At 43.9% G+C, this 23,433-nt stretch overlaps 1 protein-coding gene across 3 annotated transcripts in view; it reads right to left on the bottom strand.

Moving 5' to 3' along the window:
• The window catches only part of LOC108115998 (RNA-binding protein 208), a 54,711-nt gene that overhangs the window by 15,934 nt on the left and 15,344 nt on the right, over positions 1-23,433 (bottom strand). For 2 of the 3 annotated variants that reach the window (XM_017227668.2, XM_017227669.1), the window contains exons 1-2: positions 20,501-20,656; positions 17,848-18,905 (exon numbers count right to left, since the gene is read on the bottom strand). The exons of the other annotated variant lie outside the window; for it this stretch is intronic. In XM_017227668.2, the coding sequence (XP_017083157.1) occupies positions 17,848-18,346 (499 nt within the window). In that variant the 5' untranslated portion in view covers positions 18,347-18,905; positions 20,501-20,656. Of the gene's footprint in view, positions 1-17,847; positions 18,906-20,500; positions 20,657-23,433 lie in introns of those variants that run through there. 3 annotated transcript variants of the gene reach the window in all.

Raw genomic sequence — 23,433 nt, 5'->3', positions numbered from 1 at the left:
AGTTAATTAAGTTTTTGCCATCGTTACAGTCGCCCATTGTCGTTGTCGTTGTCGTTGTCTTACAAACACACACACACAGACATATATACACACTCTTACACACATACGTGGCCATAAATTAATCATAAATCCTTGCTAGCTGCACGGCAGTTACAAGTGTTTTGTATATTTGCCGAGGACGCACCTGTCCCTTTCCGCTTCCATGGCTTCCTGGCTTTCCACCTTTCGGTGTCTTTCTGGGCGAGAGCGTTAACAACGTCGTGAGCCAGGTGAGTGAGCCAGGTGATTCAGCTGGCGGGGATTGCGAGTCGCCTTTGGACTAAGTGTGTCAGCAGTGCCTCCTGCCACGCCCACTTGTACCATTTGATTAAAGACGGAAGCTACTCAGGGCGTATACAAGTGTCCATGTGTGTGTTACATTCGTGCACTTGGAGAAATTGTTATGAACATAGTTTGTTTCAGTAAGTTTGGGCTTAAGTTTCCCACTCTTCCAACTTACATAGATTAAAAGGTATATAATATAACCTACTTCCTATTTCTCTCAGTGCAGAACTATAGACTTTTACGCCTTGTCTTGCCGTGCTCCTGTTTTGTTGGCTTTAGTTGTTGTAAATTTTATGTTATCCGCTTTCATTGTTTGTATGCCTTTATTTATGTTCCCCACTGCCTGCTGCCTACTGCCTGCCGCCTGCCGTCTGCCTTGCTTTACTGATTTGCCGTTGTTATTTATGCGTTTGTGCTAAACCTTATTTCCTGTTTGTCTTACATAAGCTGCAGCGCTTAATTACACGCAACCCCATCGAGGACACGATTCCGGCCAGGATGTGGCTGGCTGATCTGCCCCCAGGGAGCCTAAGGACGGCGAAAACTCTGCTGCCCCACGGCCAATGGCCTTGCCAAAGATGTATGTATCCTAGTCGCTCAGTTACAGTCAGTTCTCAGTCTCATCGATCCGTGGACCCTAATGTTTTATTGACCGAACGGCCCTGCAATCTCATTTGGCAATTCACTTTGTAAGCAACCACACGGCGTATGCGTAATGGCAATTATGAACTCGCCCCAAACTAAGTGGACAGTGCATTAAAGCTAAAAGCGTTTAGCCGGCGGTCGAAAAACCACCAGCTGACCGACTACGCACTGATACCATGTCCCGCTGTGACAGTGAAAGCCCCAAACAAGCAAAACAATTTGACGCCAACAACCGCAAAACGTGCTGGCCGCCCCAGCATTCGCATTCAGATATGTATATGAACCCAAACCCAAACCGGAAAACCGGAACCCAGAGCCCAGAACCCGCCCACAACTTAACCCAAAAATTGATGAATATGTAAGCAAATACGGCGGACCAACACGCAGCGGGTTCCCCTGCCTTGCCGCCATACATTGTACATACAAGTATAGTATTATATATATATAAAAAAAGGATCAAAGTCCTGAGGCGCGTTAATTTTCCCAAACGTCAGCAGGAAAAGTTAGGACAGCCCTTCGTCCCGTGAATATGAACCAAGGCTGGCCCACAAATTATATTGAAATGTTAATAATCCAGTTGCTTAGACGTGCTGTGCCATCCCGGGATGTCCGAAAAGGACAACTCAACTGTGAAAGGATATTTACATGGAGATTTGTATGCCGCTGACTTATGACTTTGATCAGGCCTGGCCCCTAAAACCCAATCAATGGGGTCCCTGCCGCATTTATGTGCTCTCGAGAGTCACTTATGCCCACAATTTGGCACTGCGGTTATCTTGGGGCAGCCTAAGTCCTGTTATATATATATCTATCATTATGGGTAGCTCAGCAAATCTTTAAATTAAATTTGCTTGGGGCAAATCAGGGCGCATTATAAAGTATAATGTGCTTTTAATTTCATTCATTTGCATGAAATGCGAGGGAAGAAAGCAGTCAGCCAATGGACCCTGGTCTGCTCTTCTGAGTGGAACTAAAAAATCTAATTAGCGTTGGCCGCCGCTGCACAGAGTCGACTTAAAGCAAACTTTGCGCTTTAATTTCATCTTGATTACGTCCTCGAACTGCAGCTGCGCGGCCCCTGTTTGTGCAGCAAACTAGAAAGTTGAAACTCGAAACTCGCAACTGCAAAAGCCAATCAACTTGACTCGCTAATGAAACGCCACGTCACTTTAAGGCATTCAAAATCCCCAGCCCGGTGTCTCCATTGTCGCCATTAGACGCCGCCTTGCCGATGATAATGCTGATTTTTAATGCTGATTACCGCAAGCTGCCAGGCCGCAATCCTTTGCCACCTCTTTTTTCCCACTTGCCCCCTGAAAGTCTTAGATAAGCGAGCAGCTCCCGGAGTCAGCATCATTTCCGCAAGTGTGCGTGGCATTTAAGTTGCCACTTAAATGAGCCCCAGCCGTTTGTATTGTGCAGATGCACTGAGAAAATATTATAATTTCATATTTAAATAGTTAATAAATTAAAAACGAAACCTGTAATTTTGAAAATCATCTCATATTGCATATACTAATGTAGCAAGAAGAGAGTATGTCTTAGAATAGTTTCTCCTTTCTCCTTAAATGCATCTGAAAATATATTTCTTCCTGTGCATTTCTGGTGGCAACAACCTTGTGGGGCAACGGGAGTGGGGAGTAGCTGTTTTGGATGGTGCAGCCTCATCAAGTCGTCGCGTCGCTCAGATCAAATGAAAATTTCATTGTGTTGTGACTCGCTTTCCCTGTCTTTGTGTACCCGAGTGTTCGGGGGTTGGGAAAAATTGTGCACGGAAATTCGCTACCTTTTCATGTTTTCGTTCCTGGCTTTGAAAAGTTTTGGGAGCAGTGCACTACTGTTGTATTGTTGTTTGTGTTGCCACCGGCGTCGTCTTCTGCGTTCTGCCATCAGTGTTCTGCGTTCTGCGTCTAACGTGTAAAACAATGACTCATTAAGACTCATCTAAATTCTAATGAGATTCAGTAACTATTAAAAACAAAACATGACAGAAGCAAAGGGAAACGCAAATGCGGCAAAAGGGTTGCTGCCCCCGGGGCAACCAAACCCAGGCCCAACTCTATCATCCCCAGCAATTCTCGACTCTTATCAGGGCCTCAATTCAAGTCCCATTTTTAGTGCTGACTCTGCGAATGAGTCCTTTGCGAGGACTTTAAGTGCCGGCCAAACTTAAATCATTTGTATGCGAGTCACCCGCCCGGCCTTTAAGCAAATGTCAATAATTTGATTTAAATGTGGCAGGGTCTCACATTCCGCTTGCAGATCGCGTGCAAAATTCGCATTTAAATGCTAGTAGCCTACTGCCAGCAACGGGTATTTTTCGATTTTCCAACTTCATGGGGTTTGACAATCGTGTGAAGCGACAATGCAGCAGCAGCGGTGGCAGTCGGAAAACCGGAGACGACAACGAATTTGCGTAGCCAGGAATCGAAAAAAGGCAGGACGGGCCAAGAAATGCAGCAAGGCTGAGTTCGAAGTCCTGAGTTCTGAGTCCTCAGTGCCGAGAACATGTTGCCTTATAAATTAGAAATCTCGCACACAGAGAGCCACTGTGAAGCCGAAATGGAAATTGCGTGTGTTCCGGCCTAAGAACAACAAAAGCAGCACTGGCCAAAACAAAACAAACTTGGCTTAAAGAATTTATACAGTTCACTGGGAGAAACTAGCAGAGTTTTTGGGAAATTTAAACTTTAATCCTTTAACATGTTCCTTAAAAACCTATTAAAAACCCTTCAAAATTCCAGTACACATTTAAAAATATTTCTGTAACCCTTTTCAAAAACATCTTTTCGAATATAGAACACATTTTTTGGCCGTGCTCTTTTGGGTGCTCATGTGTTTGCCTTTGAGCTCGGGTTAGTTATAGCCAACGCACACAAACGCACTGCAGAGTTATAGACAACATCCCCGCCAGCAACCCCCCGATGAACATTTAACGCTGCTGTAAGCGTTTGTCAAAGGGGGTGGAATGGGCGTTTTGAGGGTGGAAGCAAACACCAGCCCTCCGGAAAATGTATCTGTCGTCGTTGGTAGCACATGTTAGAGGTAAACGCGTCGCAGGTGGATGTGGATATGGATGTGGATGTGAATGTGGACCACCCCCTGTGTGCCAATCTGCATATTTGTCGGGCGCCACGAAATGTAAAGCAAGTAAAAACCTGGGTCAAATTGCGGTTACCGTTTTTATTTTCCGCTGGTTTTCCCTCTCTTTCCTGCGCTTCCATTACACTTATTGTCCCTGTCTTTTTCCTTTGCCCAGTTCTAGTTTTAGTTCCGATTGCTATTGCTGTTGTTGTTGTGGGTATATATAGAGTAGGTGTTGATATATCCACACTTACGGGGTCCTTCCCTTTATATCGTAGTGTAACTCGTTAGGCGCCCAAAAACGCTGGCGTGGCTATAGTAATATTGGCCATGATATTCCTTTTTCCCAAACTCCAACATGACTTTTACATATATGGGTTAGGATAGGATACAATTCGGGTTCGTTGAGCGTTGGAGTGTTAATTGTAAAGTGTTTGTGGTTTTTCTTTTTTTTTTCGGAGCATGGAAAAACTGGCAAGTGACTTCATTTAGTTTCGCACGTTTGCAGTTAATTAATTTGGTTAAAAAAAGGCAAAGGAAAAGGCGTTGAAGTGGTTGCAAAATGAGATCATGAGTTAATTAAGGTTATAATAATATTCTATTTTATTCAAAGAGTAGGCAATATTACCTCTTTTGAGAAAAGAAAAATTGTTATCCATATCTAAAACAAAGTGATTTTAAGTCTGCATCTGTTAAGGGGTTTCCCCTTCTTTCTTTTTTAGCAAACAATAAAAATGCCAAAAAGGGAAAACGCACAAAAAGGCAAACATGAAATTCAAAACTCGTCGCTGAATGAAATGTTGAAATTGCACAACCCGCGTCTAGCATTTGGCTAACACATACACATGGAAAAGCGGCCGGCATTTTCCATTTTCCCCTTTTTCTCCAACACTCTTACCAACCTTGTTACCTTTTTTTTGGACAGCTGCGCAGCTGCTGCACTTTATTTCAGTCACTTGCTTTCCATTTTTTCCGAAACTCTCGCTCTTTTTTTCCCTATTGGCCACGAGTGGCTTGTTTTTGCCATGTTTCCCCACATTTTTTTCACTGTATATGTGTCTGGGTGTGTGAGTGTTTGTGTGTGTGTGTTTTCTGTGGAGCTCGCTTTTGTGTGCAAGTGCGGTCATTTAATTTCGATTTGTGTTTTAGATTGTTTTGCGTTGCATTTGTTGATTTTTGCCATTTAAATAGAAATTTTTATTTTCTACACGTTCCCATGGCCGTGGCCCCCAGTTTTGGATTTGGATTTGGTTGTGGATGTGGCCGTCTGCAGCCGTCGCCAGTTGGCCAGCTTTTTTGCTGTGCCTTCGTTGTTTTGGCCCGTCGTTTTGCCTACTTTTTTCCCTCATTCTTTTCTTTTTGTTTTTATTAACGCATGTCCATGGGGCATTGGCAACGCGAGCGAGCGGCGAGCAAATTGGATTTCTTTTTTCGGACATTCGAAACTGACGAGCAGCGGCCAGGGACCACGGATGTGCGGCATCAGCAGAGGGACCTAACTCAAAATATATGCAGCTCCCGTGCTGTCGCAACCACCCAAAAACACCATTCTGCACCACCGTTTCTATTAGCTACGCGCATTCATAAGAGCGGAAATTTAATCTATGCCACAGTCGCGTTCATCTGCCCACTTTTTTCTTTTTTCATTTTTATTGCGATCTCTCTGTTTCGCTTTTGTCAATTTAAAGCTGCCGGCAAATGCTATCAACTCGCAATGTTCGTTAAATATTTAAATTGGCGCAGAACTAATGAAATAAAACCAATGCGGGAGCGATGTCAGAGCGATTCCCAAGTGGCTTCAGTTGGTTAAATTTGTGCCGGCTGTTTGGTTCGTTGGTTGGCTTCAGTTCGGTTTGGTTTGGTTTAGAGGTCTTTAATGTCCCCCAGGGAGTCAGTGGGTTAAGGGGTGGAGTTTAAAAACCAACATATCGCAGATAGGAATGGGTTATGTTAGATGGTTAGTAATGATGGGGTTACTTTAAACTTAGTTAAATATGCAGAATAAATAAGTCAGACTTATTATTTACAAATAAATCGAATGAATATTAAATAATCTTTATGTTGTAATCCTAATTCACCTAATGGCTTCTATCTCTTTATTGATTATATTACCTATTTATCATGTTTTCTGCATCATCTCTTTAAGTGCCTGCTACCAAATTAATGCCCAAATTTGTGCAGTGTAATTGCCGGGGTGTTCAAGGCTCGTCATTCAGCTCACGTAGCATCTTGCTTTAAATGCTTAAATAGAGGCAAAGCCAGCCGAAAATCAACAATAACAAACGAGCCACAATCCGGCAGGCACACTCGCACACGCAGGCCAAAAATTGGCATAAATAAGTAAAAGCGGCAACAGCGCCAAAGTCAACGTCAACGTCGCCATATTGCGCATATGGTGTATGTGTGTGTGTGTGTGGGTGTGTCTGAGGGCAGTCCTTTCCCTGGCCGTGTGTATATGTGTGTCCTGTTTGTGTATTTACTCAACTGCTGTACCCAAAGCGCACTTGAGTGTGTATCATCATCAACATCAGCTGCTCTTCAGCCACCCAAACCACCAAACTGTAGACCAGAAGCAGCAGCAACAGCAGCAGCAAAAACCCGGACCAAGTTGAAGTTGCCGACTCCGCCGGCAGCACTAAAGATACAAAGCTGCAGATACAGGCAGGCAGAAGAGTCCTGGCCCCACAGGGTCCTTCCCATTCTGTGGCCACTACAGTGACAGTATCTTTGGATGCTTAACAACATTACAAGCTGACTTATGAAAAAGGGGAGTGAGTGAGTGTGTTCCCCTCCCTCGCTCCTTCTATAATTTGACTTGACTTTTACGTATCGTCAAGTACTTTTCTGGTTTTGCCCACTCGGGGGACATTTGTCAGTCGAGAGACGAATTTAATTTCTGCCATTTTCCGAGCGATGTCTGCGCTCAGATATGAATTGCAATGAAAGTCATACTCGACATGAATGTATGTATTCTGACGAGACAAGACAAGACGAGACGAGACGGGACGGGACGACGGGTCCAGATACCAGTTGTTGCAAAATACGGGTCTGTATGGTCTAGTCCGGTTGTCTGGCCACGGCAAACTCGTTTTTAATATGCAGCCAGCAGTGGGCGCACGCAGCGTATGCGTAATTTTATTACAACTGCAACAGCAGCAGTAGCAGAAGCCAAAGTTTCATTTGAAACTATTTTGCTGGCCCTCTTTTGTGGGCGTGTGGCCTCACTGAATTCATTTCGCATTTAAATTGCTGTTCAGAGAGCAATTAGCCGAAATTATTGCTGCTACGTGTGCATCGTCACTTGGCATCCCCCAAATTAGTGGAGCCCGGGCCACCATGGCGAATGCTTAATGCGAGCCAAAGGGAGGCCAGAAGTAGACAAAAAAAAAACTGCTGATTTGCGGTTTGCCAATACCCAAACGATGCGAGATCCGCAACCACAACGAAATTCCCAATAATTTACCAAAGCCGAAACGAACAACAACAACAACAACAACGGAAAAAAAGTCAAGAAGATGGCAGAATTATGCCAAAACAAATCAAGCAAATGAAAATATCACAGCCACAAAATCAAGGCAAGACACACGCAGTGCTGCACAGTGGGTGGGATGATGAGGACAATGATGGGAGGTTTGGAGGTTGGTGGTGCCACAAATGCTGTGCTTAATAGGCATCAGCTGGGTATTAAGTTGTTGTTTTTTGTCATCGTCTTCGTCGCTTCTTGGCAGCATGACAACCTTTTTTTATGCGACTCCTTGGGGCCGAAGGGCGGCCAGGAGGAGGACTGGCTGGCAAGGAAGTTAGTCCCGTAGTCCTGAATCTCAGTCGTTTTGACAGGCGTTTGCCCTTGCCTGTGAATTCAACAAACAATTTGCGGAATGCCATTAGGTGACGCCTATTGCTGAAATTATCTCTGGCTTCTGGGCTTCTGGCTTCGACTTCTCCCTTTTTTTTCCCTTTTGTGAAGCGAAATTTCAATCACCTCATCTTTTGTTAAACTCCAGTCCTGGCCAAATAGGTAATAACAAGTTTGGGGGGAGCGGCCCACAAAGGAATAAAGAGGCCAAAGAAAAGCATTGCCTACTTTTGTGGGCGCACAATGTTAATGGCTTTTCTTGTAAGTCAACGAAAAAAGAGGTAATATAATAGAATTGCAATCCCTGCTTTTAAATTCATCAATTCCTCATAAGCTCTGGATTGTTTACAAATCATTCAGGCTGCTCTCCATCCAACAACCCTTGCCAAAATTGCATTAAAACTTTGACCCCACGACGTCTGCCACAAAGTGTTACACACAGCGAAAAAAAAAAGAATATATATATACATTTAAGGGCAAAGTCGAAAGAAAAAATTAAAAATTAATAGCAACTGGCGAGTGCCAATGGAAACCACAATGCAGCGGACAACTAGAAATAAAAAAAAAATGAAAAGAAATGAACAACAACTGGGCAACAAAAACTAACCGACTAACAAAGTGTAAAAAACTATTGAGTGCTGGCGTCCCAACACTTCACTTTTGCCCCTTTCCACCCTCGATTGCTGCAACTAACAAAAATTTCTAATTTAAAAGTTTTACGCCCAACCGCCGCTGACGACGACGAGCAACGAGTGGGGCAAAAACAAAAAGTGGGTGGAAAATGAAGGCAGCCGAAGCTGGAAAATAGAAAACAGAAAATAGAAAATAGCAACAAAGACATGGACACAGACACAGACGGCAAATAAAAACGCAACAAACACCCACACACATACACACACACACACACGAGCAGATAATGCAATTCCCGCCCAGGAAGAAAGTGGCTAGCTGCAATTTTGTTGCTGCCGACTTCGTCCTGGTTTTGTCCTCGTCATCGCTTCGGCGTCCTCGTAGGCGTTGTGTTGTTCTTGCCCACATCGTTAGCAATGCTCATCGGCAACATTTCGTCAGCTTCCGCTGGTGGGTGGTTTGGGTGGCTTTAAGGGGTCCTGGCAACTACTAGCTAGTAAGGGCGGTGGGTCAGCGGAACAGCCAGTGAGTTTGCGGCGGTTGGAGGAGCGCGTCATGCGCGTTGGCCATCCTGCGTGGGCTGCAATCGCAATCGCAAAACGGCAAAGGCAAAGGCAACCGCCTCCTGACACTCGCTCCTCCTTCATTCAAGCCACTATTTTTATATGCTGGCCCAGTCTTTGTGGCACTCGCCCCCGGGGGTTTTAGCCGGATTCGGTGGTGGTGGTAGTGGTGGTAATGGTGGTGGTTCAGGGCGAGCGTTTGTCATTGTGCATTACTTTTAGCATGCATCGCGGCGCGTTCTGTGATGCAACAATGTTGCCCGGCCATTGTTGTAATTTGCTTGTTGTTGTCCGGTTCGTTGGCTTCAGCTTTTTCCGCTTACACGGAGGAAAATCATATGAAATCATATTTTTATTAATACGTGTCTATCGATGTATTATATTCTAGGAACTACTAGGAACTACCATTACTTAAAGAACGCAAAGATACATGATTTTGTAAAGTAGTTTCATCTATACTTTTTCAAATTATATTTCCATAAGTTAAACTACAAAACTATTCTCAGTGATCACAATGTTTTTTCATCTCAAGAAATTTTACGATGATTTTCATTTTCATATTCGAATCGTGTGCTCGTGCTGGTTGGAGATAGCTTGCAAATCGAATTATATCTGCTGCCACAATGTAGACAACAGACAAGGCCGCATTATAATGCCTGCAGTTCTGCATCTCGTCCTTGCTCTGCCCTTTGGCTTCTGCTGCCCTTTGACCAACACCCCGTCGTTGAGCTTGTGGTGCTGCCTTTGAGCTGGCTCTGAAATTACCTTACTCTCGAAATTGGCTGCCAAAAAAGCCATACTTTTATGACCCTGTCTGAGGCTTCATATTTCCTTTTTTTATATGTACTTTTTAATATGTATTTTGTCGTGCATAATGTTGACATTTTGACGCACTAATAAACATAATTTGCTCATAAAATACGTTTTATTGCGCGCGCCCTGTATCAGCCATCAGTTTGGATTCAGGGATTGGGATTCGTGGTGTTTGTGCAGCTCGAGTGAGTTAATGCCGATGAGCGAGAGTTAATGACAGAATCTGTGGGAAGACGAGATGGCGATAGACGAGACAGGTATAAAACCTAAATTAGGTGTGTTTCGAGCACTTTCCAGGGGTTCATTGACCAACCTTTTGACCATCTCATTTGCTCCCGTCTCGTCTTGCATAATTAATTGCCAGTTCACACTGGCTGAGCGAGTGGGGGAGCTGTTCTTCTTCCTCTCCCTCGCCAAAAATCACATTTTCCCATTTTGCACACAAACATTTTTAAATATTTATTAGCAACAGCTTACAAGCTTCATCCTATTTTCGCCGGGCTTTCATCGTTGCCGCTCCTGCTGCCACTGCCGTTGCCGTTAAGTAATTTCGTTATTTGCCAAACATGCGACTGGTTCGGGCCACAAATCCCGACGAGCTACGCCTTTTGATGCCATTATCTTATTCAGCAGCCTTGTCATCTCATAAAGGATGCCTATTATAAATTAATTTCTGCCAGCCGTGGCTTTTCCTTGCCATCCTTATCGCCTTTATCACTCGAAGAGGGCCCGGCCCGCACCTTAATACCAAACATGTTGCTCCTGTTGCCTCTTCTGGTCTCTCCTGGGCCATGTGCCTGTTATGTGTGCGCCCGACTATATGACTATATAATTTTTTGATTTAACGCAGAAGCTGCTCCTGCTGCTGTCGCAATTTTTCAAAAAAACACCCTCATGCTTTTATTTTTGTTGCCCAGCTGTAAAAGTTGAAAGTTGTGCTGGTGCTTTCCCTGCTTTTTCCAGCTTTTCCTTGCTCCTCATGTGTGACATTGATGCCTGCTCGCGCTGTGTGAGCTGTTTTATTGTTATCATTAAAGCGTACCACCTCCCACGTTTTTGGCCCATGTTCGACATGTTGTCTTTGTCTTGGCCCTGCGATTTTACCAATGATGCGGGCTTGGCTCCTCGAGGCGGCCTCAACAAGTTTGACATGGCAACGGAGAGAGTTGAGTGGGAGTGGGTTTTCCGACGGATCCAAGATCCCATTATGATTAAAAATTGCTCTGCCAGGGCTTATCTTTTGCGGCTGGATGCGATCATTAATGAAGCAGAAAGTGATTGCCCAGGGCCATGATTAATTGGTGGCTAAAATACGGATGGAGGTGCAGGAGAGCAGGGGAAAAATCAAAGGAAGCTTCATGCTTTTCGGGTGTTAACTGCATTCCATTCATCAACGCTTGCCAACCGCAACGAGCAGCTGCTTCTGTGGTTAGGGGAAAAGCAGTAGCAGCAGCAGAAAAGCGGCAGCAGATGCATTGGAAATTCAAATAAAATTTACCACAGTTTCTCGTAACTTTGTCAACGATGCGCAACATGACGCTGATGTCTGCCAGACATCTTGAGTAAGGGAAAAGCGGGCGGAAAAGTCGGGGGAAAAGTTGGAAAAGACCAAGACCTGCCAGCGAATTGCAATTTGCAATTTTATGGGAGCGCTGCTGGAAACAGAAGCAGTACGACACTGGGAAAAGTGGCCTTGTATTAGTCTTAGACAGTTTGAATATATTGATAGATCTGAGATGTTAATTAGTTAGTTAGCCTACCTAAAATATTCAATTTAAGTTGAATGATTTATTTTGTTAAATATAATTCATAAGTATTTTTTCCAGTGCATGAGAAGCCGCCGCAGTACAAAACAAACCAATTTAAATTTTCAGCGGAGTCGGTGGATCGGCGGTTGGTGTTAGTTTGGATGCAAAAACACTGTTAACGGGAAGAGATGGGGAAGAGCGTGGAAAATCAGGAAAAGCGGGACAGACAGAGCTGGCGAAAAGCGCAACAAAGCGTAGCTGACAAAATCAAACCGGCAGGGCCAGCAAAACAAAACGCTGCAAAAAGAACGAGCTGAAATATTCGCAATGACAATTGAAAGTCGGATTCGGGGTAGTGCGAAGGGGTGAATGGAGGGAAGGGTCGGATGGGTCAAGGTGGTCGGGAGGGTTATGGCTGGTGGTTAAGGGTAGTTGGTTGCTAGGGACAGGACAGGACTCCCCATTCGGTGGTTGCTGTGGACTGGCCAAACACTCAATCAATAAATTATGCTGCCACGAAATATACAAATCAGCGAACGGGGAAGTGTCGCGGATGCCACAAAGTCAGGGGGAGCTGTGGGTGGTGAGGAGTTGGATGCTGCTGGGGTGGTGCTGCTTGTTTGGCTGGTCACGCGGCAGCTGCAGAACAAAAGGCCATGCCACGACCCAGGAGCAGAGAGCGACCCAAGCGGCGCACAGACGGATGTGGCTTTGTGGCTTTTTGTGCGGTCGCTGCCTCAGTCGCAGCCATAGTCTCTGTCTCTGTCTCTGCCTCAGTCGACGTCTGGCACCGCAGCTGCTGTTAGTCATTCGAAGAGGATCCTGTTGACGATGGTCATGGCCGGAGGATGACCAAGATAGCACCATCGCATAGCCAACAGAAGCAGAGGCCTTAGCAAAAAGGGTGGTGTATGGGGAATATTTCCAAAGGGGTAACCAATGTGGTTCTCCACATTGCTTAAAACACAGTAATTTAATTTAAAGCAATTACAAAATGTTTTTATTATCATAGAAATGTTAAAATGATATAAAAAAATATGTGTCTTTGTTAATATCTGATATCATTTCCATAATGATTGCAATTTGAAAGCTTAAATTTCCATTGACAACCATCCAGCTTTTTGGTTTCCCTAGAAAAGCCTCTTTAAGCCATAACAGTTCCTACCCTACTACCGGCTGACATTGTCAAATGCGTTGACTGCTGCATTGTGACCGGTGCCACAGCCATGGCCTGTTTCTGCATCCAGTTCCTGTGGCTGCGACAGCCTCCAAACAGGCGCCAAAGACAAAGACAAAGGCGCCCTGCAACACGAATGGCAAAATGGCTGCCCACCCAGCTGACCCCCGGCTGACCTCAACCCCAACCCCGAACTCCAACCCAACCCATTCCAAGCGGACTTTAAAGCCGCTGCCAGACGGAACGGCTCAGCAGCATCGATTTTTCCACACAGGAAGAGGACCAGACATTTGCATGTGAGTCTGGCTGACATTTAAAATGCTGTGTATGAAACATTGATCATGATTGACGATTGCAAAATTACGAGCACATGTGGATGTGTATGTGGATGCTGTGCCCGCAGGATAACAAGCACAATGGTGCCGCCATATAAATGTGCATGTGCGTGTTATGATGCCCCGCCAAACATTTTTATCTGAGACCGCAGCGCACAAAAGTATGCAGCGCTTCTGGGGAAAGTATTCACGTTTTATGTGCTTTTTGGCAGGGATATTGCCGGTCTTTAAAATGTTCGAAAAATCAATAGAAAATATATGCTTTTGAAGTTGAAAAAGCATTTTCCTCTGTGTACAATATCATTGAAAAAGTAACTAAGCAATATGGGGAATTTAAAAGCTATTTTAAATCATACGAAGCTTAGTTTTCCCACATACACTAATGCCAGGGCTTGCAGCTTAGAAGACAAAGTTGTTACACGATATTTGACTTACTGCCTTGGCTCTCCCACTAAAGGCAACTTGATCGATTTTTGTAATCGTCCTTTCATTTGCACCCATCAAGCACACGAACGCACCTGACTGGACCGCAGGACCTACCATTACTTCAACCCTCTTCCACCTGGCCTTGTCCAGTCAAGCGGTCCATTGTCCCCGCAGTGACTGTCATGAAGTCCAACAAAGCGGAAGCTGTAGGAATTTACCAACGTTTAAACTTTAATGCCTGCTACAACAGTTTTTATTCCTTCCTCCTTTTCTCTTTTAGTCCTTGTTGCATGTAAGTGTTGGTGTGTATGTATGGGTATATGTGTGGGCTTGAGATTTTTTTCCCAGCCAGGATGTCTCTCTCTTTTTACGCCCCTTTTCCCCTTTATCCCTCTGCCCGCTCCAATTGAACCTAATCCGGCTGCTAAAGTATTAGCTACGTAGTTGTATGCTCATCCCGGCTGTCCAAACTGCCTTATGCTGCTTTTGTTGTTTGCTGGCATTTAGCAAAAAAACAAAAACAAAGGAGCCGAGAAAGACGAGGAAAACGGCACAAACGGGAAAATCAGGCGGAATGCCAGGGAGCTGGACAGGAGTGACGTTTGTAAAAAGTTTTCCCTCTGTCCAAGTGGAAGTGGAACTGCAGCGTCCACTTAATAACAAGGCATCAGCCGCTGGACGTCACTTGGCATACTAACCCATGCCCCACTTGCGCCTCCCACTGAATTAAGTGAGCAGCCTTCGAGGCGAATTCCCCATCCAATAGTATATGGTATGCCATATATTGTAAAAGCTGTCACACAGAGGAAAAATCTGTTAAAGCATATTTAAATAAAGTCATTAAGTTAGAACTCTCTTACTGAGCTAATGAATTCATGGCTATCATCATGGCTAAATACTTTAAAAACGTTTGAAATCCTTATGGAACCGCTCACGAATTTCTTCGAGTGCATCCTTCGGGGATTCTTTTCTGCATTCCTGCACCTGCCTTGCAGCCAGACAAAGTCGCTGCCAAAGTGGACAGCGGATGGACAGCAGGGCAAAGGCATTAATGACAGCCAACATCAATGAGTGTCGGGTGGCGGTGAAAAATTAATACAAAAAGACGTTGACAACTGGGGAAAACAAAAGCGGTGTCTATAAACTCCATTGCCTTCACCATAGTGGCAGGTGATGCTCATGGCTGGCTTGACTCGACGTCAAACATGGCGTATGATTGATTTTCCAGTCGTAAACCATGGCTGAGCTGTGAACCAAAGTCCGGGAGCGCCAGATAAAGCGGCAAATAAGCTTCAATAATAATAAAAGTTATAAATCTTTTGCATGGTCTGCGGAGGACAAGGCGAAGTCCTTCCAAAAGGACGACGACGACATGCTGCAACGCGGCGATAATAACAATTTATTGCACACACACACACACACACATACGAGCGGAAAAATGCCGCGAGACACGATTGCAACAACAAATGGCGAGGACAAAGCGCAAAAAGCGAGCATAAAAACCGCACAATAATAAAAATGAACAATGACAGGTTAATAGCAAATAAATGAAAGCCCATAAGGAGAGAGCGAGCGAGAGAAGTCCTCGCAGGAGCAGGGACGAAAAAAAAGGGCACCCGGCCAGACAAAGGAGATGCCGATGCCGATACCCATGCCTCCTCCCGGTCCAGACTGCCGGCCGACGACAAACTATCCCCTTGGCCTAGGCAATTGATATATAGTTTTCAATTTTAAAAACCATTGAGCAGCGAGGCCATGGCGAGGCGTTCTGGCAGAAAAAATGCTTAAGATATACGAAGAACGCTGCTGGCATATTTAAAACATAATAACTGCTGAAGGAGCAAGGACGAACAGGAGAGGACAGAAGGACTAGAAGGATAATGGTGGCAAACGTACTTAACGGCCACAATAATGACGATAATGGGCGATGAGTTAGCAGCGAGCAGGTTGACAAAATGCACTCGGCATGCAATGCACTGCCTGCCAATAATAATCGTCATCATCATCATCATTATCATTAGGGAGGCGGCAGGAGCAGAAGCCAAAGGACATTCGACATTCGCACACGAATCGGTCTTTGTGTCTGCTTATGGAAGCGGAAAATGCATTAACTCAGCAGCAGACGCCGAACTGAATTTATTTTCCACTTTAGGGTAGCTCCTTTCCACACGGCGCTTGTTGTTATTCCGAACCGGAGCTCTGAATTCATCAGCCTAATTACAGGGCTCTTAATGGCTTCTCCAGCGGAATTTATAGTGTTTTCCAATATATTCAAGGTCTGGGCAGAAGGCCCTAATTTAAGCTGTAGTTATATGAAAATTTATGTCGGCTGTTCGGTAAACATTTAATACGCTTATTTATTCAATTGCATTCGAGTGGCGAAAAAAATAAAAATATTAAACTATTGCTCTCGTTAGGAATATGAATATGCAAATTGTGGGAGAGCCAGCGGGAAAAAATGGCAAATAAAATAATATAAATAATTTCCATAATGGAAGCAGCTAAATGGGCTTCAAAATCAGCCATAATCTGCCAGCTCTGCGCGCTCAATTTTATTTCACTTTATTTTATAATTTAAATATGCCATATTTAATATATGATAGGTGTCGCAAGCCGCCTGCAAGCGGATTAAATTCGACCCGCCACATTTTATTAAATTTCTCGTTTGGCCAACGAAACGCTGCGCCAAAGTGACAAAGAGAAAAATCGATCACCTGTTTAAAGTTGGCCCACCCAAAACCAAAGACCCAAGAACCTGGGAGGACAACAATGGCGGGGCTACTTGGCAGCTGTGCCAACGCATCAGTCAACGTCCTTACCGTCCTTAACAAAGGACGACATTTGCCGGTTGCGACACTCAGACAAAAAGCGGTAGCCACTTTATAAGCCAAATTCAACGCGCCTTTGTCTGTTTGCTTACAACTTTCTTACACATTCTTGTGTCGTTCGCTTTTGGCAATTTGTTTCTGCATCTTACGACGACGAATTCAATTGAAAATTTCGGCAGACACTCGGAAAATTTAAAAACAAATTTGCCGCAAAGCAACGGCAGCAAACTTGCGAAAGAAACTTTTCTTTTCCAGAGTCCTGCTGCACAGAGAGGTCTCCAGTTCGATTTTCAATTCCCAGTCTTCTTGGCAGAGAAGTAAAAAAAACTGGTCAAGTGTGGACGTGCGTTTAAATGTTACGTATACGCCGCGTTGCCCGCTGCACTTTACTAGTTCGTCTCGTTTTCCTTTTTCTTTTACTCAGACTCGAATAAGTTGAACAAAAACGAAGAAACAACAGCAGCAGACAGACAAGGGCCACGCCCCCCTTCCCATAGTATTTACTTAGACGCCCACGCCGTCTGTTTGCTTTTCCTACGAGTGTGTTTGTTTGCCTTTCGTTTAGTCAGAATGCCAACTATGACAAAATCGAAGAATCAGAATCGAATCGAGTCGATTGACTGAGCCAATGCCAATGTGGAAATTGTCAATAATTTCAAATTGATTTCTATTTGATTTGGCAGAGCAACAAAGCCAGACACCTTTAGTTCTATAATTGTGATACGGATAGGTGTTGTACTATATATTCTTGTGTTATTTGTTTTTATTTTCAGAGACTAAGTGAAAACGTAAACTTTGTCAAACACGCGGGCCTCGTTCTGAGGCCAAATAACATTAGACAGCTATTAGAGGCTTGGCCGACTTTTACGACGAAACCATAAAAAGCATTACTTGAACTGCTCGAGCTGGTCGTAAAACTCGTGAAATTTGTAAGGACCTGCGACTCGGACTGGGACTAAAATACGGCCATAGGCGTAGGCAGGCAATAAAACCCAATCGATAAGTGCCCAAAGTGTTGGGGGTCCTCGTAAACAAATGGGTCGAGCCCACACCTCGATGGGGTCTAGCTCATCCATCAGGGAATCGTCAAAGGAGTTCCCCAGTTTCGGGCAACGAATTTATTAGCTGGGCCATCAACATATCGATTATGACAATTACGCGCAGAAAGAGCTAATGTTAATGTGGGTATTAGCTTAAGAATTTGATGGGAGAGGTCTCAGAAAGTCAGAAAGGGGTACAAGGTTAAATATCAGTTATTGTTGGGAAATAATATTTGTGGGGAAATTAAGTTAACCAAAAATGAAATAAATACGTACGTATATAGGATATATGAAAACAGAGTTTGATTTATAAAAACTTAATGGACCCATCCCGAAATTTATCTTTATACTATATAGCTCTCTGATTCTTTAGCTTACCCTGCTTAGGCGAGATGCAGAGCACCTGCTGCTGCGGCGACTGCTGCTGCGAGTGGATCTGGTACTGCTGCTGCTGCTGCACAACCACAGCTTGTTGCTGGGCGGCACAGACGGCAGCGGCCACAGCTTGCTGCTGCTGATGGTGGGCTGCTGCAGCTGCAGCGGCGGCTGCTGCGGCAGCCTGCTGCTGCGATTGCTGCTGCTGATGCGGCGACTGCGACTGGGGATGCTGCTGTTGCTGCTGCTGCTGCTGCGTGGTAACAATGGTCATTTGCTGCGACTGCTGCTTGCCGTTAGGCGCTTGCTGTGCCTGCTGCACTTGCTGTTGCTGCTGCTGCTGCTGCGGGGCGGGAGCCTGTTGCTGCTGCTGCTGCTGCTGTTGCTGCAGCTGATGCGTCTGGTGGATGGCCAAGAGCTTTGTCTCGTAGGGCTTTCCGTGGGCGGCGCTAAGCGTCATCTGGGCGGTGGCTTGCATCATCAGCGTGGGCATGGCCAACATTTTACGGCTGGCGCAGTGGCTCTGGTGGTGTTGGTAGTGGCGGTGCTGGTGGTGTTGCTACTACAGTTGCGGTGCGAAATTTGCACGTTCTGTGGTTAAACGCAGCTCGCTTTGATGCTTAATGAAGTGCCTGCCGCCTTGCAGTTGATGATATAAATAAATTGTGTTATAATTTGGCTAGGTTTTTGGTTTTTTAACTTTTGTTTTTGTTTTATTTTAATGGCCGCCTTTTTGTGTGAAACCGCACTGTTGTTGTAGCTGCTGCTTGTTGTTTGGTCAAACGATTTGATGCATTAAATAATTTCTACAATTTTGCTAATTTGGAAAATGCTGCCTTTCTGTGGTTTTCCTTGCCGTTTTGTTCCGCTTCGTGTTGGTTGTGGTTGGTTTTTAGTTTTTTAGTTTTTGGTTTTCATAAAAAATTTCCTCTTCGCTTGACCTTCACTTATCACAGACCAATGAAATTTGTTTTCGAAAAGTTCATTTGGTTTTTGAATTATGTTCCCAGGCAGAATCCCTAGCACTGGATGGCAAGTGGATTCCCTTGGTTTTCTTTTTTCTAAAGGAAAAATTTAAACACAAAGTTTGGTTTTACGCTTGTCAGAATATTTGTTGTACTCGAAGAGTATAAATATTCCTTAAGCTGAAAATCATAAGCGAAAACAAACAAACGGATAATTAAGTTTGCCTTGGCTGACATGCTAGTGTGATCAAAGTCCTTCGAACCATAAGAAAAGTAAATAAAACTCGGTTTTATGGATACACAACGCACAACCATTATCATATATCAAGACTAAGCCATTCACACATCATTTGAAAAATTAAATTTAATATTTTACGATTTGTGTGCTCGCACACGCATACGCATACAAAGCGAAACATGAGCCAACAAAAAATAAAAAGTTATGCGCGTAACGCAATGTCTAAGTGCCAAAAGCAGAAACAGACAGCTCAGCCAGCTCAGCGGCGAAAAAATTATAACAATAATAATAAAAGCAGCGGAGTACAAGTGCCAAAAAAACACGCACAAGGAGTCGAGCTTGGGGTTTTACGACAGGCCCCCCGAAAAAGATGGCAATGCCACCAAGAGCATCCCAAACAAAGCGAGTCCTGAATCCTGAGTTGCGAGTCCTGACACCCTGTACGCCCCAAGTGTTGGCAAGTGTCAGGATCAGACGCTTCCGGTTTTTATATCTCTCGCCCGGACGGTGGGACAGACAAATGCTATGTATAAATATAAATATAAACTTATATTTTTATGTTTATTTGGAGAGCCCAGGACACACGGAAGCACTCGCGGGCAAACAAAAAAAAAAAAGCGAGAAGGAGAAAAAAAAACCAGGACGAGTGCAAGGGCCACACCAAAAATACAAAATACATACGGCACACAGCATTTGTGTGTGTCTGGCGGAGAATGAGAGTATGAATCACACACAGCTGCAGTGTCCTTTTTATATAGGAGCCCGGTCGGCAGCATTTATTGGCTGCTCGTTGTCGGTTTATGTGGCCCACAAGCCGAAGTGCCTGTAGACGCCTGTAGTTGTACATAATGTGGCCAAAAACACAACAGGCACAACAAAAATACAAAAATACATGCACGCAAAAAGCGTTGTGGCTGGGCTATGTAAATATGGCCAAAATCGATGCTCGCCTGGGTGACAACGGAGCCAAGGAACCCAAAACGGGTTAAACGTTTCCAAAAATCCGCAACTCGAATCGATTTTCTGGCAAAAGGCATTTCAAATGTTTGGAAAATCGCTAAATAAAAGCTGGAAAACATTCTGCCCCTAAAAACGCACATTCATTTTTCAAAACACAAATCTTTCAATTCCAAACACTTGGCAAGTTTATGCAACAAAAGTCTTTCTTGAAACCTCTAAGAACACTTCTTAACTCATGAAAATACAACAGTTTTCGAACACTTTAGCGATCAGCACTGGAAAAGGCATTTAAACTCAAATCAACTTGATAAAAAATAAATATTTAACTGGTTTATGAATATTTCGTTTTATTTTTCAAGTTTTTAATATTTTATCATATTTTGTAAGTTTATATTTTATTTTTATTCAGTTCTTGGTTAGTTTTTCGTTTGTTCGGCTTTCGTTTATTTCACTTCGTCGATTTCTGGTTTTCCTTTTTTTCGCTTTTTCTTACTTTTCGGTTTTTATTTTGAATTCTCTTTAGCGAGCTGTTGGCTTTCGGTTTGCTTTTGGTTGGTTGGTTGGTTTGTTTGAGAAATTATAATAACAACTTAACAACAATGTAACGAATATCCTTTCTTAACGAGGACACAATTCAAACTGAAAGCGAAGCGCCTTCGTCCGCCTCACAAATAGTCAACACATCGTACCGCTCTGGTCGTTTACCGTTATTCTGCCGGCGTCGCTGCCGCTCCGAAATCCTTTCATCCTGCCCGACTGACTAGCATTCGTGCTGGCCATAAGGAAAAGTCCCGAATGCCCGACGAAGTCTTCAAAGGAAAAAATCTCTCTCAGGCATGCGCATGGGAAATTTCGAAAAGGTTGCTGTCTTGGCTAAGGGTTTTTCCAGGACTTTCTTATTATTATTCCCTTGATTTATTTCCCTGCTTTTATAACCAAATTATGGCACATTTTGTTGTTATACAACAGATTTAAGCACTCTCTGTTAATCCTCCTTATCATTTTCCTTCACAAGACTAATTCTAACAGCGTATTTGCTTACAGATTACATTATCGCGAGTATGAACTCATTATGCAAAAACCCCCGAGTCCTTCTCAGTGGAGTGTTCTCAAACGCTTTACACTAGGCAAACAAACAAAGACCCAGGCACACAAACACACAGGCTCATATGCTATTGTTTATGCGCTCGAGAGCCAATAATCCACTTTTGTTTTGTTATCACTCTCTAGTCGCCTAACTTGCCACCAAAGGCACGAGCACCACCACCACCCATCGCCCATCACCCACCACCATAACCACCCGCAGCACTCAGATCGTTGCGGCAGCTTTTGCCCTTGCCCGCCACCACTTAATTTCTACTTGATTTGTCGTTTAAGAAAACTAATTGTCTGCCTTTTGTTGAGCGTGAAAACAATAGAAAACATTTTAGCAACTGTTACTCTGCGCCGAAAGCGTATTAGACGCAGACCTCCGAAGACGTTGGGCCCAAGTCTGGGCAGCATTTTGCGGCCATGTGGAGCGAAAAGTGGCTAAGATGAGTCTGAGTCGCAAATGGCTTTGGTTTTTGGTCAGGCAAAAGGCAAAGAGACTGCCACAAGATATTCCCCGCCGGTCTTCAAGGTCATTTCGCATTATGAATGTAGGAAAACTTCTTAACTTTAATAAATCTATATGTATCTATATTTTTCCTAGCCCTATTTAAGCCTTAAAGAACAGTTGACCAGTTAAGTATTTTCAAGATGAACCGGCGAAGCGACAATCTTCTTTTCTGTATCTCAAAGCGGCCTCCTGATCGATTTCCCGCAAAGCGGAAACGGATACGGATACCCATACCAATCTCACATGGCGGAATAACGAGGCAAACTCTGTGTTGCATATTCATGGGGTAGGCACAAACACAAGCTCAAACACAAACACACTCGTTGCCTCGTTGCAGGACGAAATGACGTCGATGGTGTAACAGATATCGGTTACGTTGCATGCAACTTGCACTGCAAAACCTTCAGAAAGGAAAGGGTTTAACTCTGGGGAAAAACCAACCAAGTAAGAACTTGTCGCACGCATAACTTAAAAGGTATAAATAAACTTTATAAGTATGGTTTAATGAAGGTAAGCTTTGGCGTGCTTACCCAGATTTGGTTAAATAATATTGATTAAAGAAGTTTTCCAAACATCTTTAAATATATTAAATTAAATTAAAGTTTCAAAGAAGTAAAGTAAAACTTAAATCAGGTTAAAAAGATTGATTAAGAATAACTAAGACTAAACCATATAACATTTTAGAACCCCAGAAGTCTATTCATATCCTACCCATCCGATTCGGATTTGCTAAAAGACCTGATCTATATCAGGAATTTCACATCCCATGAACACACATTTACCCCATAGTTAGCCAGATCTCTAGCTGCTGCATTATGCAAATGGCCAAGTCCAGCGTGACGACAATGATGGAAATTGGGAAAAGCAAAAGCAACAGCAACATGAGCAGCTGAAAGTAAAACACCAACAGCGATATATCCTGCGACTAAATATGTAGCAACACAAACATCAACACACACACAAACACTCGCACACTTTCGCAGGACTCACGTGAGCGATTAAAATCTGAAGGAAAGTATTTCAGTTTTCCTTTTTTACCCGGTTTTTTTAGGGCGGCAGCCGGGGGTTGGTGAGGTGCAAATGAGTTCAGTTGGAAGGGTTGCTGGCTGTGCCAGTGGCAGCGGCGTGTAATTGGAGGCGAGTGTCGTGTAAAATGTAAAACTTGCGCCGTAAATAAATCAAAACTTTCTGACTGAACAAACATTCAGGTGAGCGAAAAAATGCAACAGCAACGGCAACGGCTATGGCAACAGCGCCACCGGCAACATCAGCGGCCCAGCAGCAACATTTTCATATTGACAAGTGTGCCGAAGAGGGAAAGCGTGGAAAGTGGAAAATGGGTGGGCGGATGGGGGTTGGCTGGGAAAACTCAAGCAGGGGACAAAAACAAGGCTGCTGCTGCTGCCGAGGTTATTTACACTAAAAATTGGAACAGCTGCAAAGCGAAGCACTTACAGCTGCTGCCGCGGGTTTTTTAAAGGAGGCAAGAAAAACGAGCAGACGAAAGCCAGCTGATGTAGATTTCCCCTTGAATTTTAGCCCTCTTAATGCGATCCCCTATTTAAATATCAAACTTAATACATTTAAGTTAATATTTGTAAATTAAGTGATTTTAAATGTAGTGAAAATGTAAACCTATTCAGTTTTTGAAAGTAAGTCAAAGTAAGCCAAAATCTTCTAGTTTCCTTATATAAATTCCTTAAAGAAAAGAGTTAGCGCCAAGGTCGAACCATATTCGGTCCCATAAATCCACCAATATTGATTTATTACATAATATGCTAAGCACCAACCACACAAGGCGGAACGCAGAAAGTTTCGTCTTGATT

This window comes from Drosophila eugracilis, unplaced genomic scaffold, assembly GCF_018153835.1.
Source record: "Drosophila eugracilis isolate 14026-0451.02 unplaced genomic scaffold, ASM1815383v1 contig_2159, whole genome shotgun sequence".
NCBI classification, from domain to species: Eukaryota; Metazoa; Arthropoda; class Insecta; order Diptera; family Drosophilidae; genus Drosophila; species Drosophila eugracilis.
Note: the sequence above shows the minus strand (reverse complement) of the source record. Positions and strands in the feature narration are given on the sequence as shown.